This window comes from Physcomitrium patens, chromosome 5 (assembly GCF_059467195.1).
Source record: "Physcomitrium patens ecotype Gransden chromosome 5, ASM5946719v1, whole genome shotgun sequence".
Lineage (NCBI taxonomy): Eukaryota > Viridiplantae > Streptophyta > Bryopsida > Funariales > Funariaceae > Physcomitrium > Physcomitrium patens.
Genome location: NC_143414.1, coordinates 6,487,139 through 6,506,488, shown reverse-complemented (window position 1 = coordinate 6,506,488; position 19,350 = coordinate 6,487,139). Strand labels below are relative to the sequence as shown.

Below are 19,350 nucleotides of genomic sequence, written 5' to 3'. Positions count from 1 at the left end.
TGCTATGGGCACCTTGCCTACTCAGTCAATTGCTTTCACCTCCGGAATAATTATGGATATCTGCACGTCAAATTCGCAGGGACGTCACTGTATGTTATAGTGGCTCTGAAATTCTTTGCTAGACTACATAAATTAAGATTAATTGAACATCGGTATAGTGTGGCTGCTTCTGCAGGATGTTCGCAAGATTCCTCCTGCCTCACAAACTGAAAATCTGGCAAAAAGCCCAACCAATCCCCGCACCACAAGACCTGAGGAGAATATTTCCTCTAAGATCGTTGCTGACTGATCAGCGAGTGGGCCATCTGCGGTTCCTGTAGGCGGACGGCTTCAAATTCCGTGATTTACCGGTGAGCACTTGACGTAGATACCTCAACTTTCGTCTCCAAAACCGCCTCTTACATGCGTCTCTTTTGTCTTACAACGTGTTTGCTGTGAACTGAACCCTGAGCTCGGCACACATATTGCTAGATTCGACAGAATTGAAAGACTAGAGCTACAGTGTCACAGAGCACTCAGGCGAAAAATCAACTGATTTACCAGTTCTGGTGATATAAAACTTGCAGTAGCATGCACAAGCTGGGTAAGCACCAATAAGGGGGGGGGGGGGGGGTTCCCAAGAGAGAAGAGATAAGGACAAACCCTCGCCCAATACAACCTGTGGGCCACTCCTGCAGGCGCGTTCCTGCTTATTATCATCCCCTGACCTCTTCAATCACCCTTAACTCTCATTTCTCCCTCACAGGTCCAGACCAGATCTCTAGCCCTCCCAGACCAGAACTGCGGGGATATAAAATCTCCCTTGACCCAGTAACAACCCCACGCCAGGCACCACCCTGCTCGCTGATTCCTCCTCCCCTCTCTCAATGCAGCGCCTAACACCCTCTTTGGATGATACTCACAACCTGAAATACTGAATCACCACCACGAGGGATCTAATCTCTAGCATGGGAGTTTGCATGCCATAAATGAAAAATCAAGTGTGACGTGAGAAGAAGAGCTGGGACGAAAAAAGGCTATTCTGGACTAGAAGCCAGTGTGACGAGATAGAACTTGTCGACCGGGTGCGCCCAGGGCGCCGTGAACCCGTGCCCGATAGACCCGGTCCCAGGGCTACAACTCCCACCCGAGCCACCGCACCAACTGAGCCTGGACCTTTCCTGGCCCAGGATCTGGGATCACGGTTCGCGTACGGCTGGGGCCGTTGTGGACCGTCGCCGTCTGGTCCCCACCCGCTTAACCTGGGCTTTGCTCCAGCCCTTGCGGGTGTCGTGAGGTTACCGGCTGAGCCGGTGAAGGAGAATATTTTATAGGGACAAGAGGGATCTGACTTTAGGGGAACTAACGCCTTTCAGGATACCGAGGCTTGGGAGTATCCAGACCACATTCTTGAATATACTACTGTCTTGAGCATCATCATTATTGATTTTTATTTTTATTTATTTAATTTAACTTTGAAATATCAAGATAAAATATTCTTCCCTTTGCTTGCTCATGAATGGTTAGTTGTGAATAATTTATCCCCTGAAAATTTCCCATCATTACTCATCATTGTTGTCCCCGTAACACATGAAATGAATATCGTATGTTTGAGTGTATTCATATATATATATATATATATATATGTGTGTGTGTATGTATGTATATGTATATGTATGTCTCTGTGCGTGTGTGTAAATTTTTATATATATATGAATATGAGAGCACTAGTATGCTTTTACCAAATTGCTATTATTAATTTTTCAAAATAGAGTTTTAGAGATTTTAGATTTTGGATTGATAATGTGTTTTTGAGAGTAGTTTGAGCAAAATAAAGTCCATTTTTGTTTTTTTATCAATATTTTGTGTCAATTTTGTGCCCCAATTCGTCATATTAACATTATAAATTAGCCACAATAGTTGTTAATCAGTTCATAAGGATGTGCATTGAATGATCAAATTGCAAATAAGTTGGCACAATATGAGTAAATAAACATTCAATGGAGTTTTTTTTAATGGTTACAAAAGATCAATGCAAATGTAAAGATTGTATAAAAAACCAAATAATGACCGTTTGATGTTGTTCACTCATGTGATTAGGCAACATTTGATGGTTTTACCAGTTGCTGTATATTAAACCATTTTGGTAATAATATTTTGTCTTTAAAATAAAATGCACCACAACTGGGGTAAAACCAAACTCAACAATACTACTACAAGCAACTTCATACACACAATGTACTTGTGAATGATAATAATAATAATAATAGTAATATAAATCCAACCAAAAGAAACTTCTTGATGGTGTCCATAATGGCTTGAAATTCCACCCATCCACATATTCATTTGTAAACATTCATCCATCCATCCAATCATCATCCCCTCTATCAACGCACGTATTTTCCCATTCATCCATGACTTCAGCCATCCATCCATTCATTCGTTTATTTTGAAGAATTCAGTGGGGCAAAGCAACTTGCAGGGCACATATTCCACACCAAGAACCACGTTACAAAGTGGGGTTTGCAGTTCATGGTACGAACAGAATTTTGGTTTACTCAAGTTTATTATCATGGATGGATGAGAAAAAAGTAAGTCACACACAAATATATTTCGCTCACTGGCTTGATATGGTCATAAGCAAAGTTATTTTATATTTGCATATGCAAAGTTATTTTGTGCAAGTATAAAATATTTTTTTTGTCAAATATGTAATTTCTATTATTTTTTTAAATAAATAATTTAATAATATTATTAAAATATATACAAAAGTTATCAAGATAATTTTTATAAAAAAGATACTAATATTTTTTTCAAGTATTGTTTTTAAAATTGTAAAATTAGTCTTCAAAATAAAATTCAACCACCAGCTGGTCCAATCTATAAATTATTATAGAATAAATTTACGGAAAATTTTCAAATATGTCCCTCAAGTACCAAAAAAATATCAAGAACATCCTTGTGATTTTGAAAATAGCAAATAAATCTTTTGTAGTGATATCCTATCATATACAATGGATACATTTGTTATTATGAAAAATACAAGAATATTCTTGATATTTCAGGGTTCTTAAGGGTTATACTTGAATTTTTTTCTGAATTTAATGCCTTCAAGTTTAGAATCTTACAAAGTGTTCCAATATGTTATGATGTTTTTTAAGACCTTAAGAATGGGGTTAAATGTTTTAGAGGATTCTAAAGGATTTTCAAATATCTAAAAATGTTCTAAAAGACACTTAATGTATATTTGTGATATTAAAAAAAATTAATCAAACAAAATTTTAAAAATACTCATACAAAATTATTTTTTGAATATCATAATATTTAAGTTCAAGAAAAAAATTACATCCTTTACAACTGAATCATACATAAAATCTTGTTGTGAATTTAAAAATTAACAAGTTTATTTTCACAAAATTTAATTAGAAGTGATAAAAATTAAAGGAATTAAATTTTGAATGTATGTACTATTTTCTATTTTATAAAATTTAAAAGATAAATCTCAATGCAATTTCACAAAATATTTTAATAAATTTTAAAATTTTAAAATTTAATTTTTTGATGTATTCTAATTTTAAAGTTTTTAGGTGTTTATTTTGGATAATTATACTTTTACAAGTGTAATGTAAAATCCAATCTTTCTAATGATATCTTATAGTTTTTAAGTATAAAAGATTAAATTAAATTTTTAGAAACTAATTTAATAATTTAGTTCAATTAAATTGAGTTAAGTTGTAAAATATTATGGATCAAAAGATTAGTAATAAAATTTAAGAAGGTCAATTTTAAAAGAAAATTAGAATTATACTTATAATTGATTAGAATTAGAAAATAAAGAACTATATTAGGATTAACTTCTATGCACTTTTATAAAAATTTACATCTAAAAATTAAGAATAATAATAATAATATATACATATATATATAATTTACATACATATATAATCTTACATATACAGAATCTTTATCCTAGGTTGTTTTAATGTATACAAATATTGAGCATTGTCAAGGTAGTATATAAATTAAATTATAAATAAAAAAATTAAATTTAAATTATTATTATAAATATCTATTATTATCTATTGAACAAAAAATATTTAATATAAGATTTTTTTATATTTGTGCGATTTTAGAAGTAGTATTATCTATTCTTAAAACCAAGTTATTAAAAATATAATCATTACTTGTAATTACCTATATAAGAAAACTTAGGTAGAAGTAAGTAAAAATAAATAAATTATATAATTTTATAATCTTATGGAAAAGCTTCATAGATATAAATCTGGCTTTAAATATATTTTTAGGTAATTGGTAGGTTAAAAACTTAGCCAATAAGTTAGCCATATGTTGCACATTTTGGCCACTTATGATATAAGTTGGCTATGTAGCACACATATATGAAACTTGGTTTGTAAATTAGACACATGTCCTGTAAGTTGGACTTATATTGAGGGTCCTATAAAACATTGCCTTGTAGCTTTTGGTTAGATAGTATGTGTAGAAGCAAGAGTGAGGCCTTCCTAACTCTAATCAATGTTTTTTTTTTTTTTTTTTTTTTTTGACTTTGTTTCAAGTGTCTCTAGTCTTTTTGTCTTTGACAATAGCTATTCTAGTTTCACTACTATAGTATCTTTGAGTAAAAATCCACTCTTTTTTGACAATACAAGAGTATATTGATAATTTGGTTATTTGTGATTCATGTCCTTGATACATGCATAAGTAATACTATTAGTAATTTTATAAAAATAATAGTATTATTATAATAAAACTTTAATTTTTTTAGCATATCTATAAATCAAAATAATTTATTAAAAAATTAAAAAATATTAAAATTTAAATCAATGTAAAAATAAATGAATTTAGAAAAAAATATATTTATTATATAAATTTGTATATATAAATATAAATATATATATATATATATATATATATATAGATGGTAGAATATTAAGAGATAAAAGACACAAAAGAGTTAATTTATTTAACATAATTTATAAGAGATAGAATCAAGGATTGAGTTTTTAAAATCAATTATTTAAAGATTAAAAAATAGTATCTAAAATTATTTTAAAAATCTTTGAGATTTTTATTAAATTTATAATTAGTCAAAAATGATATTAGAAATTTTCTCACATATATATACATCATGGAAAAGTTACAAAAGAGGTGGTTCCAAAAAAAATAAAAATATAAAAGATATTTTTAATGATTAAATAGATATATCTACCATTGCACATTGTATATATACATTTGCACATTTTAATTTAGGATATAGTAGATTGTGATCATTGATTATATTGAAGCAAAATTTTAATATATACATAATCTATAGAATCTACAATAAATCAAGTTTGATTACATGAAAGTTATGGTTTAAAGGTTAAAGAACTTACTTAGGGAATTAACTATGATCATATTGATTTAGATTAAAGTATTAATTATGCTAGTTAAAAATATATTAATATAATATTATATTAAAAAAATTAATATAATATTAGAAAAATTTTATTAAAGAATGTTTTGATAGTAAAATATTTAGATTAAAAGAATAAGAACTTTTTATAGTAAAATTAGACTATAATCTTAAATTAGAAACTATAGTTATTTTAAAAAATATTTAAGTGATTTCTTTTAAAAAATCATTTAGTTTTTAATTATTTTTTAAAAAATATATAAAAATGGTAATTTTAAAAATCTTTTTTTGAGATAAGAAATCATTGGTGTATTTTATTTTTTTAATAAACTTATGTATATATTATATATAGAATTTTGAAAAAAATAAAAATAAAATAAAATAAAAATACGATTTTTAATGATTACTATGCATGTTGTATAGGAATAAAATCATAAAAAAGAAATAATTATATTGTAAACCTATAATTTATGAAGGTATAGAAGAATTTTTGTTTATAAAAGAAGATATTATTTGAGATCATAATGTATAGCTAGGAAGAGTCTAAAAGCTTGTGTATTATTGTCAAACCAAGAAAGAAGACAAATGCATATAAAAAATAAATTTAGAATTGAATAGAGAATTGATTAATATCAAAATTTTAAAAATAGAAAAATATAAAAAATATCAACACATATATTTATAAAAATTCAATCTCATTTTTTAATTTGGCCTTTAGACAATTTATAAAAAAAAAAAAATAATAGATGGATAAATTGTGAAGTTGTAGATATAGAAGGATTAGAAAAAAGATTGAATAAATTGATATAAAAAACATGCAAGAATAACAAAGTTTTTTAGTATAAAATAAAATTTATTTACCATGATAAGATTTTATTGTAATAAATGTTTAAATTACTTAAAAGAATAGAAGTAAATAAAAATAAGTAGAAGTTAGTAGAAAGATGTTGGAAAGATAATATCTTCTTTATGTAGCTTCAAGTTAGTTTCTTAGATGTGGATTAGATATTTCAACTTTTTTGGATATGCTATGTAACTATTGAAACCTATTTCACTAGTTTCTTAATTTTAGGAAGTTGTGTTGAAAGCAACCTATAATTTGATGCTTGAGCCACAAGTCTTTTAGTTCTAGAAAAGCTTCTACAAGACCTTCTTTATGGCTAGTTTATATGAAGGCAAGATTGAGACCATTTTAAGACTTGCCAACACTTTTATTCTATTGTAGTATTTATTCAAGACTTTTTTGGTATCTTTATATTTGGTAATAGCAATTTCAATTCTTTTATATCTTACAGACATATCTTCTTTCATTATTTTCTTCTATTTTTATTCATAACTAAGTATATTTTCTTTTGGATATTGTCAAATCTATATCCTTGACATGTAAGGCTTTAAGCAAAAACCACAAAGAAATAAAGGTAAAAAAAATAGATTTTTTTAGAAATGATGATTATAAAAATAATATAAAAATATATAAATAATAAAAAATTAAAGATACAAAAAAAATATTTAGAAGTTATATTATTATAAAGAGAAATGTAGTAGTTATTCTTATTTCTTTGATTAGTTTTTACATCCAAAAAATAAAATAATAAATAATAAAAAAACATAAGAGTATCTAAGGCCAAAATATTTATATGTTTAGTTGTGCAAATTATACATATATATATATATGTGTGTGTGTGTGTGTGTGTGTGTATGTGTTTAAATAATTTCAAAAAAAATCAAGTAGAATCAATTTCAAAGATAATGATTAATTAAGTTTGTTTTTTGTACTTTTATTGGTAATTAAAACCAAACTTTAAAATGATGTAGTTTACAAGAGCAAAGATATATAAGCTAGACTACAATGCAATTAACATGAGTGTGGAGATTAAACAAAGAATTATTGTTGACAAAATCAATTCTTAAAGAAAATAAATATCACTTGGGTAGAAGACAATAACCAAGCACTTGATTAAAGACTAGCATAGAGTCAATTTAGAAATATAAATTAGAATTCCAATTTGAAATGTTTTGGGATTTTTTTGATTTTTTGTTTGTTTTTTTTTGTTTGTTTGTTTGTTTTTTTTTAAAAATTTAAGTTTCATATAATATTAGAATTATTTTAGAATTAATTTTTTTTAGAATTTAAAAAGCATATATATATATATATATATATATATATATATTTTAGGATTAGAATCATTTAAGTTGAGTTTTATAATGATTAGATTTAATTTCATTTTAAATTAATATTTTTTTAATAAAAATTCTATTATAGAAATAAATTAAACTTAAAGAGCTAATCTACATATTATACTATAATTTCATACAATTGCAGGTTTGCAAAGAATTTGTAGGTGCTTGTATCACATACAATAAAAAATACAAAAAGTATTAAGTTATTGTATTATGTGTTGATTTGATTATTGTTTAAAATCTCATGTAACATGAAGTATAAGATCAAATCATAACTAAGTTAGAATTTTAACTTTAAGTTATCACAAAATTAAAAAGTGATAGAAAATAAATGTTCTTTGATTTTCTTTATAACATTTTATTCCAAAGATAATTTAGTAAAGTAAATTTTAACCTTCACAAATAGTGCAATATATTCTTAAGAAAATACAGTAAAATTTTATTTAAAAAAATTAAAAACGAAAAATCATGACTTTATAATAATTATCATATGCCTATGGACAACAACATTAAATTGTTCAATATACTTTCTACATATTCATTCTTAAAAGAATAATAAACTAAAATATACAAAAATCAAATGCAAATTCACATACAGAGCTTGCAATCAAGTACAAATCTCTAGATTACAAGCTTAATGCATCTTTTAAAATAATCATAATTTCCACATTAAAATTCTACAGCTTATGTGTGTAGAAACAAAATTGAAACTTATAGTGCTTTGTGGAACTTGATGAGAGTTAATTGAGGCAAGCTTTGCTTTTCAAAGAATAGATGATACAATTCTTGTTGTTTGCAAACTTGAAGACAATGTAATCCATCTTTGTACGATGTTTGAGAGCCTTGAAATTTGATCATTCTAATTACATAAAAATAGTGAATCTGTACATATTGTATACATTTCACAACTTTTTGAACAGTTTTTTACTTGAAAGGGTACAGATAAAAACATGACATTAAAACTACAGGGAAACAAACACGCACAAATATCTACACAGAAAAGAATAAAAGAAAACAGAAAAAAAATTGTCACCCATACCGAAAGTGGAAGATAGACATTGAGAATATTCCAACCGCACAACAAAAATACAGACAAGAATATTCTTCAACTTCCAATAAATGTGAACGTGAAAAGGACAATGAAGAAAAAGATGTTTTGGAGCCACAATTAATTCGACAGGCATTGAGGGTTCAGGAGATGAAAGCACAGCAAAGACAAAGCACAGACTGAGGGAGTGAGGGATGGAAGGGCAAAAAAGCAAAGAAAGGAAACCCAAAAGGGCTTCGGGGAGCTGAAGACAAAGTCCTGGTTCTACCATAGGAGATGGAGCTGGAGCTGCTACTGGAGGTGGATCTTTTCTCTGCCGAATGATTCACTGCACGATGACATCGGTTCACACGGTTTGGATGGAAATATTTATTACTTGGAATTTAGAGTTGTCATAGGCTCGTCGTCTTGCTTGTCTGTCAGAGGCACTCCCATCATGCTTAACAGTGAACACTTGTCATTACGGGGTTTGAACTTCACAACAATTCTTTGATTAGCCCAGTCAATCTTCTGCAAATTTCTTTAAGTAGCACGGAAAAGAAGCTCACCATCTCTGATCACCTCCACAGAATCCTGGATATGAAACATAACCGGTCAGTGTGTATACGAGGGTCCACACTACTGTTGCACTTTTGATCGATCATGAGGACTATTTAAGACTCAAACGCACACACTTGAGTAGCAAGCCCAGAGAGGCTGGGAAAACCAACCACACCAGAGCAGCAAGGCAAGAGTGGAGGAGACAAGACTACTGTAGGAAAAAATAATTTTGGACATTCCAGGGTTAGCAGAAACTCAAGGAAATCGTTCAGAATATAGATCCTCAAGAAAGTGAAACATGGATTGCTGCGGTGCACGGTGTCTTCCGAGAATGGATCATCAAGCAATTTATTTTCTTAATAGCGTTGCAACATGTTGCCAAAGGCAAACTTGCACGAAAAAATAAATTAAAGAGAAACACCTTCCTGGATCCTACATGAGGAAAAGATTACCGTACTGACCTTCAAAAGATCGGTTGCTAGTAGATTGTGTCAAATGCTTACGGTTTCGGTCTTGGACCCAGCTGCGGCATGTCATGACACGCTCATCGACAATGATCATCATACTAATCTAAGACAGAGACCACAACTGTTCAGCCCCAGCTCTACCAGGGCATTTGATGACCCCACTGGAGTATAGAAGTCTTAACATACCTCTTCATTAGTATACAAATGCTGATTGATTGAAATCAACGTGCGGCTCTATTGTTTTTCCACTTACGCAATCCAGGACTCAAAAATGTATACACATAGCATGCAGAAATAAATTCGCTCAATTCTCTGCAACCGAGAAGAGACTTCTAAAATCCGAAGTTCTGAAACAAGCTGGGAAGACTTTTGGGAGGTTTGTCATCTTCCTGAAGAAACCACCAGCTGCTCTTACTTTGATTCGGTACTGTCGAAACACCGTCGACAGAGGTGGACAACTTGTTGTGACCCTTGACCACGTCAGCCATTTCATGTACTAACTCCAAGGATTCTGATAATCTGGAAAGGAGGTTCATTAGGGCTATCACCTCGTTCCGTTGAAGATCAATCACGTTGCCAGCGCTAGTCTCTCCATCTAAGGAAAAGAGAATCTTGAGTGCCGTGCCGAGACCCGAAATTTGGAGCTTGCCCCAAAGTCGGCATTTCTCACAGCCAACGCAGTCCATCAATGCGCTGATATTCCGAAAATGGCTCTGCAACTGTTCCTTTAGTTCGATCGCGTCTGGTCCACGCCACATTTTAGCCTCATCGAAAGGAATAGGGCATGCGGTTCGAAGCCGCTCATTACCCACCAACGCTGCAACAAGCTTGTGAGTAAGGTTGTCCTCGGAATCGTTCCCGGTCAAGTACTCAGCTTCAGACAAGTAGGCCTCGGCCTTGATGACAGCGCGCAAGACGAAGAGGTAAGTGAAGTACAGATTTTGAACACGCTCCGGATGCTGCAGAACGCGCTCATGCATCAGTGCGACGTTCTTGCCCCAAGCATTCACCGATTCATCCACGAGATAATCCGCGGCAATATGGGTGGAAATAGAGGTGTGCAACCCGGATATGAGCCTGTAAAACACACGCCTTTCAGCACATGTCTCATTCTCACCATTCTCAAAGCAACTCTGCGCGTAAATTGCATCCCATATCCTACGGGCAGACTCTCCCTTGTACCCCGTATACCGCTCCGGATTCAAGAGCAGATTGACGTACGTCATGTCCTCACTCTCAGTCTCATCGTCCACAGTCCAAGGGTTGTCGCTGTCGGTCCAACCCTGAAAAGCTTTGGCGTCCACCGTTCGATCGACTGCACCTTCAGGTGTACCCTCTTGGCAACTTGCATGCCCCGAAGACCTAAACGCGGCGGGAAATTCACTCTCCGGACACTCGCAGACACTACAATCACGCAGTTGGCACATCCCATCGTTGGGCCAGAACTCGCAGTCACACCACAACTTCACCTTGTAATACCGGAAGAAGGGCGTCCTCACGAGCTCCTGGAGCAGTGGGTGCAGCACCTCCTTATTCAACAAATCCACGGTCCCGTAGTCGCAACAACAATCCTTCACCACACCCTGAAACTGCTGGTTGCGTTCGCACTCACACGAATCCGAGCTATGTCGGGCAATCTGAGGCTGCAACACTTGGAATGGCAAGGGTTGAGAGAAAAATCTCACCGCCACGGCAACCGACAACACAAGGAGACAGTAAACACACGAGAGCCACCTCCCGTGACTCTTCCTCTTCGTCACGTCGACGGTGTTGTTCTCCGCCATAGCAATCGTGCTCAATGCCTCATCGGTCCTGCTCTACTCCGCAAACACGCCGAGGTCCCTGCCTTCACTCATCCCTCTCAATCTCCAAAACCCCACCTTCCGCACCTTCACGCCATGGCCCTCAGAACCTTTCAGCCATTGTGCAGAAATTCATCCCTCGAACTCGGCTCACACTCGAAATGCCGAGGTCTGATTTAAAGGCCAATTACACAACTGCATCTTCAACGACTCTAGCGAGTAAAGTAGTGGACAATGCCACGACATTGTCACGACAACGCGCAGACACGCTTGAATATAATTGCACACACCAACAGTGGTTGTATGGGGAGCCCAGAGGGCTTCTTCCTCTTCCCCGCAGCAGCCATTTCCTGCAAGCCCCCCCCCCCTTCACGCTGTGCCGGCGGCACCTTTATGAAGAACAAGAAGGGCCGATGTCGTGGCGGACCACGTCACCTCGTCCAGTCCGACGTGTATGTCAAGTCGGATTCGTTGCGCTGACTTGTCGTATTGTCATTGGCAAACGATGGTTCTGTGACACGGGTTGCGTGGTCCGGATGGTTTCCACGGGCTCATACGAGTAAAGAGTTCTTCGTTCGCTAAGTGGATGACAATCGTTATCTTGAATGAATTTCGATATTATAAGTCCTTGCTTCAAGATCAGCCCAAGGTTCTTAATGAGAACTATGAATCTGTTCTCTGGCCTCTGTGAAATGTAGGCTTCTTCAGAGTACATATTTCAGGTCAGAAAACAGTGACCTAGAAATGACTGGATGTTGCAAGATTGAGTAAATTAGATACGCAACCTCTGCGAGTTGCCGATGCTCTTGGATGGATCTTAGATATAAAGAGCTGTGCTTTGATAAGGTCCATTTTCTTTTTTCTGTTTTTTCTTTTTCTTTATCAGTGAATGCTCGTCCTGTCTGCTCAATTATTTGTACATTAAATGGAGGAAAATGGTGAAATCGGTGAGAACTCTCCAGCAACTAAAGACATTTGTGTAGAGAGCAATTATTTCATTGATTCTAATAACTCCGATGATGATTGAAGGAATGGCTTTGAATTCGGCTTTTGTACACTGAAAATGTAATGGTTGGTCCTTCGAACTTTAAGTGAATGCTTCTTATAAGTTAGAGCATACCCACTAATCCATCACAAAGCCTTCTACTTGTAACCAAGCATGCACTTTGATATCTTCATTACGGAATTATACTTGTTTTCAACTTAGTTTGTAAGAAGTGAGCAAAATTTGAGTTAAGATCAATGGTTCATTCATTAATTATTGAGGTTTAATTTTGTTATAGAAATTACTAGGATTTGGTTAGGATTTGATTTAGGATTAGAGTTTGATTAGGGTTTAGTTTAGGATTTAGGATTAGGACTAGGGTTTGTTTAGGATTTGGTTAGGATTTGATTTAGGATTAGGATTTGGTTTAGGGATTAGAATTTGGTTAGGATTTGATTTAGGATTAAGATTTGGTTTAGGATTTAGAGTTTGGTTAGGGTTTGATTTAGGGTTAAGGTTTGGTTAAGATTTGATTTAGGGTTAGGATTTGGTTAGGGTTTGGTTTAGGATTTAGAATTAAGATTAGGATTTTATTAGGATTTGATTGAGGATTAGGGTTTAGGATTTGATTAGGATTTGATTTAGAATTAGGGTTTGGTTTAGGGTTTAGGATTTAGGATTTGGTTAGGGTTTGATTTAGGATTTAGGATTTGGTTAGGATTTAAGATTTGGTTAGGATTTAATCACGATTTGATTTAGGATTTAGGATTTTATTTATGTTTTTTTAGGATTTAAGATTTAGTTAGTTTTTGGCCTAAAGTTTGAATGATGTAAGATTTCAACTAGGATTAAATTAAGATTGAATTGAGATGTATTTGAGATATGTTTGTAATCATTCTAATATTTCTTTAAGATTTCTTATTGTTTCTTTGGAATTCCTATGAGGTTTATCTAAATTTGATGAAATCTTATTTAGCATTGTTAGTGTTCTATTAGAATTAGGATTATATTGTTGCAATTTCCATTCTACCTTCCACAGCCAGGTGCCCGGAGCATTCTCAAGCAAGACTTCACGTATTATGACAACGTCCTTCATAGGCAAGTTCTACCCCAAACACAATTACTAGTGACCTATTATTGGATATCCTTCAACTTTTTTGTGGATTAGGTAGCTCTTCATCTCAAGGTCATCTTCGCAAGCTACTTAGTTGAGATGATATGACCAACACGGTATCTATGTCTTGACTATCTAGATGACATAAAGTAGAAAAGATCAAAAGAATATAAACAATTTACAGTTGTGAACTCGAACTATTGACTATTATTGTTCTAAACATTTGAAAAAACTACTTCTTCAGAGATTGCTTCTTCTCCTACTTTATGAGGCCAAGAACTAAGAATCTTCATGATGAAGCTATTTTACCAAGCTACTGTTCTTCATTTTGTCACTTTTGGTTTGGATGGATGTCGTTGATGGAGCCTTTGAACCTTCATTTGTGCATTTACAAGATTGGTAGCTGGTTTCCACGTCTAATTTTTGATATCAGATCTTCACCAATGGACTAGATATTGAAGTCTTCTATAACTTATCATTGAATTTATTATCTCTTCTACCTCAAATTCAATATGATTATTGATTTCAACCATAGGATGTGGTCATTGACTTTGACTTGATATGTTTGATTCTTTATACTTTTCTGTAAGTAAAACATGAAAGACTGAATGAATATTCATAGATATACATAATTCTAAGCAATAAGTTACGTTATTGATTTATTTTTGAATCACAAATGGTCCCAACCTTTTGTAGTTCAACTTATCAAATGGCTTGTTGGTTTTTATATTGGACCAAAGAAGCCTCACTTTGTCACCAACTTGGAATGAAGGATGTTCCTTCTTCAATTCATCTGCCACTAGCTTATAACATTGTTGAGCCTTTTTTAGGTGAATATTCATGGTTTCTTGAAGTTTGGCCATTTTTGTAGCAAACTTCTTTGCTGCTAGATTTTTCGACTTTGAAGGCTCTATTATATCTAATTTTGGATGATAGTTGTAATTTGAATAGAATGAAATTTGTTGTGTAGATGCATGGATTGTATTGTTATATGCAAATTTCACCCATGACAAGTAGAAAATCTAGTTGTCTTATTGATAGTTGATGGGAGATGTCAAATATTGCTCAATAATTAGATTGATTTATTCCATTTGGCCATCAGTTTGATGGTGGAAGACAAAAAAATATTGATATCAACCTTAAGAATCTTGAAAAGTGCCTTCTAAAACCTCGATTCAAATTGTAGTCCACAATCCAGCAGAATGTTGTTTGGCAAATCGTAGTGACAACTAGAAAGTCTTGTAACAAGATTAAGGACTAGAAAGGCATTGATAAGACTGAAGAAGGCTTCACTCTTGCCTCCATATATACTCTCTAACTAGGTGCTACATGATAATATTCTATAGGATCTCTAACATATGTTGACTTTGTTAGCCACATGTTTTAACTTGCAAGACAAGTTATATATGTATGTGCCATATAAGTAGCTTGTTTTATAAGCTATTATATGGAATTAACTTGTTCTATAAGCTATCAATACTTGATTAACTTGTTGGCCAAGTTTCTATCCTACTAATACCCCTAAAGTCAAAACCGCATCTATTAAGCTTCTAAGAAGCTTTTCTAAAAGACTTTATGAAATTAATCTATATTTATTTATTTCTACCTAATCATATAAGTAACTATTAAAATAAATATATATGTCCATGATATATTATCAATAAAGAGTCTTATTGTCTCTCTACCAATAATTGATTTCTTGCAAGGTATAAAATTTGCCATCTTGATCAATCAATCAACAACTACAAAGATAGTATTAAATGAGCTTGATGGTAGAAGATTTGTAATGAAATCCATGGAGATACATGACCATAGTTGTCTTGTAATAGGAAGGTGTTGAAAAAGTCCATATGATCAGTGTCAAGGATTCTTTGACCTTAAACAAATATCACATGATAGTACAAATTCTTTAACATCCTTCTACATTTTAGGCCACCAAAAGTCTCTAGATAAAAATTCTAAGGTCTTATTGAACCTAAAACGTCTAACTATAGGAAAGTCATGGCATGTTTGAAGAATGCATAGGTGAGTTGGTTCTTTAGGAATGAACAAACGTTCTTTAAAGAATAAGAAGTTGTTTTTAATCTTAAATTTAGAAGACTCTTCAAAAAGATTTTTTATAAGATGCTTGATATTAAAAATAAGAGGGTCTATAATTGAGGCTTTATGAACCTAATCAAGAAATGATAAATCCATAAGCATTAATACATTAGTTGTTTGAAGCTGAAATTGCTCAAGCTTTAACAAGGTTGCCCGTTGTTGATCATATGTTATCTTGTCTTTTTTTGGTTTGAGATAGGAATATCTTGATAATACATTTGATAATCCTTGTTGGCTCTGGGATCGATATGTGATGCAAAAATCAAATTACGATAAAGATATATTCCAATGCACTTAGTGATGTTTTAAGACTTGAGCTAACATGAAGTATTTAAGATTCTTTTAATCTATATATACAGTCATATGATGAAAGGTGCCTTCAAAAAAGTGGCACCATACTTGGAAAGAATCCATGATGGCAAAAAAATATTTATTATGGATTTTATAATTGATATTTTCCATTGAAAATTTTCTAGAAAGAAATGCAATTTGATGAAGTTTCCAATCTTTTCTATAATGTGATAAGATTGCTTTCAATGTAAAGTCTGAGGCATCAGTCTCCATAAAATAGGGTTTATTGAAATCTGGATGTATCAAAATTAAAGCTATTGTGAAAGCATCTTTTAAGCTTTGAAAAACTTTCTTTACTTCCGAGCTCTAATCTAGCTTGTCCTTGCATATCAACTGCATAAGTGGAGCAGCAATCTTGGAGTAATTTATAATAAAAACTCTGTACAAGTTTACAAATCCAAGAAAGCATTGAATATCACATATAGTTTTTGGCTTTGTCTAATCGATGATTGCTTATATCTTCTTTGGATCCATAAAAAGATATTTGTTGGAAATAATATATCCAACAAATTCAACTTGAGATGCATGAAATATACACTTCTCTATTTTTGCATATAGCCTTGTACTTCATATCTTTTTCAACATAAGGTAGACATATTTTTTTGTTGTCTTCCGGATTCTTGAAAAAGTTTACAATATCATCTAAATAGATTACAAGAAAGTCATTGAGATGCTTGCAACAGCTTTAATTTTGATACATTGTGCCATTCATTAAGTATTGGAATATGGCTGATACATTGGTAAGTCCAAAAGGCATGACATTGCATTCAAAATGTCCATATTTGGCACAAAATATTGTCGTCCACTCATATCCCTTCTTAATGCATACCAAGTTATATGCACCTTGTAGACCAATCTTTGTAAAGATCTTTATTTGACTAAGTTGATAAAAAAGTCTGGATATCAATGACAATGGATATTAATTCTTTATCTTGATTTTATTAAGATTACAATAATCAATATACATCCGTAAAGATCTATCTTTTTTCTTCACAAATAATATTGAAGCACCAGTTGGTGACTTGGAATGTCGAATAAAATTCTTATCTACATTTTCAACAATGTACTCTTTTAAAGTTACAAGCTTATTCTACCATGAATTATAGATGGATCCAAATGATGATTAAGCACCTTCTTAAAGGTTAATCAAAAAATTGTAAGGGCGATGCTTTGACAAGATGTCTAGATTTTTTTTTTTAAATATATTTACAAAATCCTTGTATACTTCTCAAATTGTTGTTGTAGAAATCACAAGTTCTTATGGTGGATTTGCACAGACAAAAAATGTAGTACCTTGTTTGGCCGCCCTTACAAATGTTCTAGCTCTAATAAATAAATGTTATTTAAGTTTTGGCTTGTCAGATATTAGAAGCTTTTTTTTATAGATCTGGAGGTTCTATGATCTATTAGATTAAATTCTAACTTTCGGATATTCAATCTATCCATGGATTGTATTTTTTAAGCTATAAGAGTCCTAAAATGATTGGATTTGATGGTGATCTAATGTCACGGACCAAAAATACAAACAAGAAATCTAAACAAGAAGTTCAAGAAGAAATGACAAGAACTAGATTATCAGATGAGTACAAGAACAACGCCAAGAGAATTGAGCTAGAGCTTTAAGAGATGTATTGTCGAGACTGAAGAACTCTTCAGCCTCGACTCCTATATATACTACTGGCCTATGGTTCTAAGGAAGCGCATCAAGAAGCTTCCCAAGAACTATGAAGCTTATCGAGCAACTACCCAAGAGCTAGGAAGCTTCTTAAGTAACTTCCTAGAATCTACTAGAATATTCTAAGAATCTTCTAGAGCATTCTAAGGGAATCTTTAGGGAATCTTCAAAGAATCTTTAGGGAATCTTTGAAGAATATTCTAAGAGAATATTCAAGGAATCTTCTGGAAGTTTCTAGAGACTTCTTTCTAGAAGGTTTTAGAAACTTGTCTCTAGAAAGGTCTAAGGATTATGTCCCTAACATCACCTCCTCCTTTAGCTTCGAGATCTCCGAGAAGCAATGTTATCGTTAGTCAATACCAACGCAAGAAAATGAAGATCTGTCGCATAACCTCTGCTATGAATTCCAATTGTTGTTCACGAGGCAAGTGATTCAATGGTCCTTGAAGCGAACGGTAGTGGCCCACGCCTTCAACTTCTAAACAAGCATGACCCTCCGTGTCTTCATTGTGAAATTGTCCTGCAAACACTCCTTCTGGCTGACCATTGTAGGCAGGCTCGACCTCAAATACAATCACCAGCGATCTATTGCTCGGAATCCTTTGACGTCGTCGTGGTGCAGGCGGTTCTTCATCTCGCGGTCGTCTTCGTGAGCTAGTTGCTTGAGATGACATGACAAGTGTAGTATCTTGGCTATTCATATTCAAAGGCTAAAACAATAAGAACAAACTTGGGCTACTAACAAAGTTCTACGCTATCTTGGAGAGAATGACTACATCAACTATGGATTTTGGTGGTGCTCTCTCCTCTTTTTTGTTTTCTGGATGAGCAAGCTTCAGTAAGAAGCTATCGTCGAACCGGCTTGGGTTTCTCAGGATATCGTCGATGAAACTCCTGTACCTTTTGCGGCGCATTCACGAGATTTTCAGCCGGCTCCCATGTTCGTTCATTAATATCGTAACCGCTCTAATGCACAAAGTATTCTAATTTACCCCGTCTTTGCCATGAATCCAGGAACTTTTCCACCTCGTATTCTTCGTGGTTCTCTATTTCTATGCTAGGTGGTGGACATTGTACTCTTCCAGGAAAAGACGATTCTCGATAAGGCTCCAACAAAGAAACATGAAAGACAGGATGTACCTTCATAGTAGTTGGTAACCCCAGATGATACGCTACAGGATTGATCTGCTTCTGGATAACAAATGGTCCCAATCTCCGATAATCCAATTTGTCACATGGCCGCTTGGTCTTAATATTTCGTCGAAGCAGCCAAACTTTGTCTCCAATCGTGAATTTAGGTGCCTGATTCCGAAATTTGTCCGCGGACGCCTTGTAAGATTCTTGGGCAGTTTGCAATTGAAGCTTCAATGTAGTTTGAAGCTGCAAAAGCTCCTTTACCAATCCTTCAGCTGCCGGATTGTTAATCTTTGACGAACTCCATAAGTCAAGCTTTGGATGGTATCCATAATTGGAAAAGAATGGCGTTTGTTGAGTTGACGCATGAAAGGTGTTGTTATATGCGAACTCGGCTAGCGGTAGATATGCGACCCAATCATCTTATTGATAGTTGATGGTGCAACGTAAATATTGCTCTAAAACTTGATTCACCCGTTCTGTTTGGTCGTCCGTTTGAGGATGAAATGCCAAAGAAAGCTTGATATCCACCTTCAATATTTCAAAAAGAGATTTCCAAAA

At 33.3% G+C, this 19,350-nt stretch overlaps 1 protein-coding gene across 1 annotated transcript; it reads right to left on the bottom strand.

Annotated features, from left to right (window-relative positions):
* Window positions 1-8,406: 8,406 nt before the first annotated feature.
* Window positions 8,407-11,791, bottom strand: LOC112282645 (endoplasmic reticulum oxidoreductin-1). The gene is made up of 2 exons (XM_024520553.3): window positions 9,623-11,791; window positions 8,407-9,194 (listed from the first exon to the last, which is right to left on the bottom strand). The coding sequence occupies exon 1, from the start codon at window positions 11,410-11,412 to the stop codon at window positions 9,961-9,963; it is 1,452 nt and encodes a 483-aa protein (XP_024376321.1). The 5' UTR covers window positions 11,413-11,791; the 3' UTR covers window positions 8,407-9,194; window positions 9,623-9,960.
* Between the last annotated feature and the right edge of the window lie 7,559 nt (window positions 11,792-19,350).

Bases quoted from the DNA above. Each gene is read 5' to 3' on its own strand.
- LOC112282645 (XM_024520553.3), bottom strand. From the start codon at position 11,412: ATGGCGGAGAACAACACCGTCGACGTGACGAAGAGGAAGAGTCACGGG.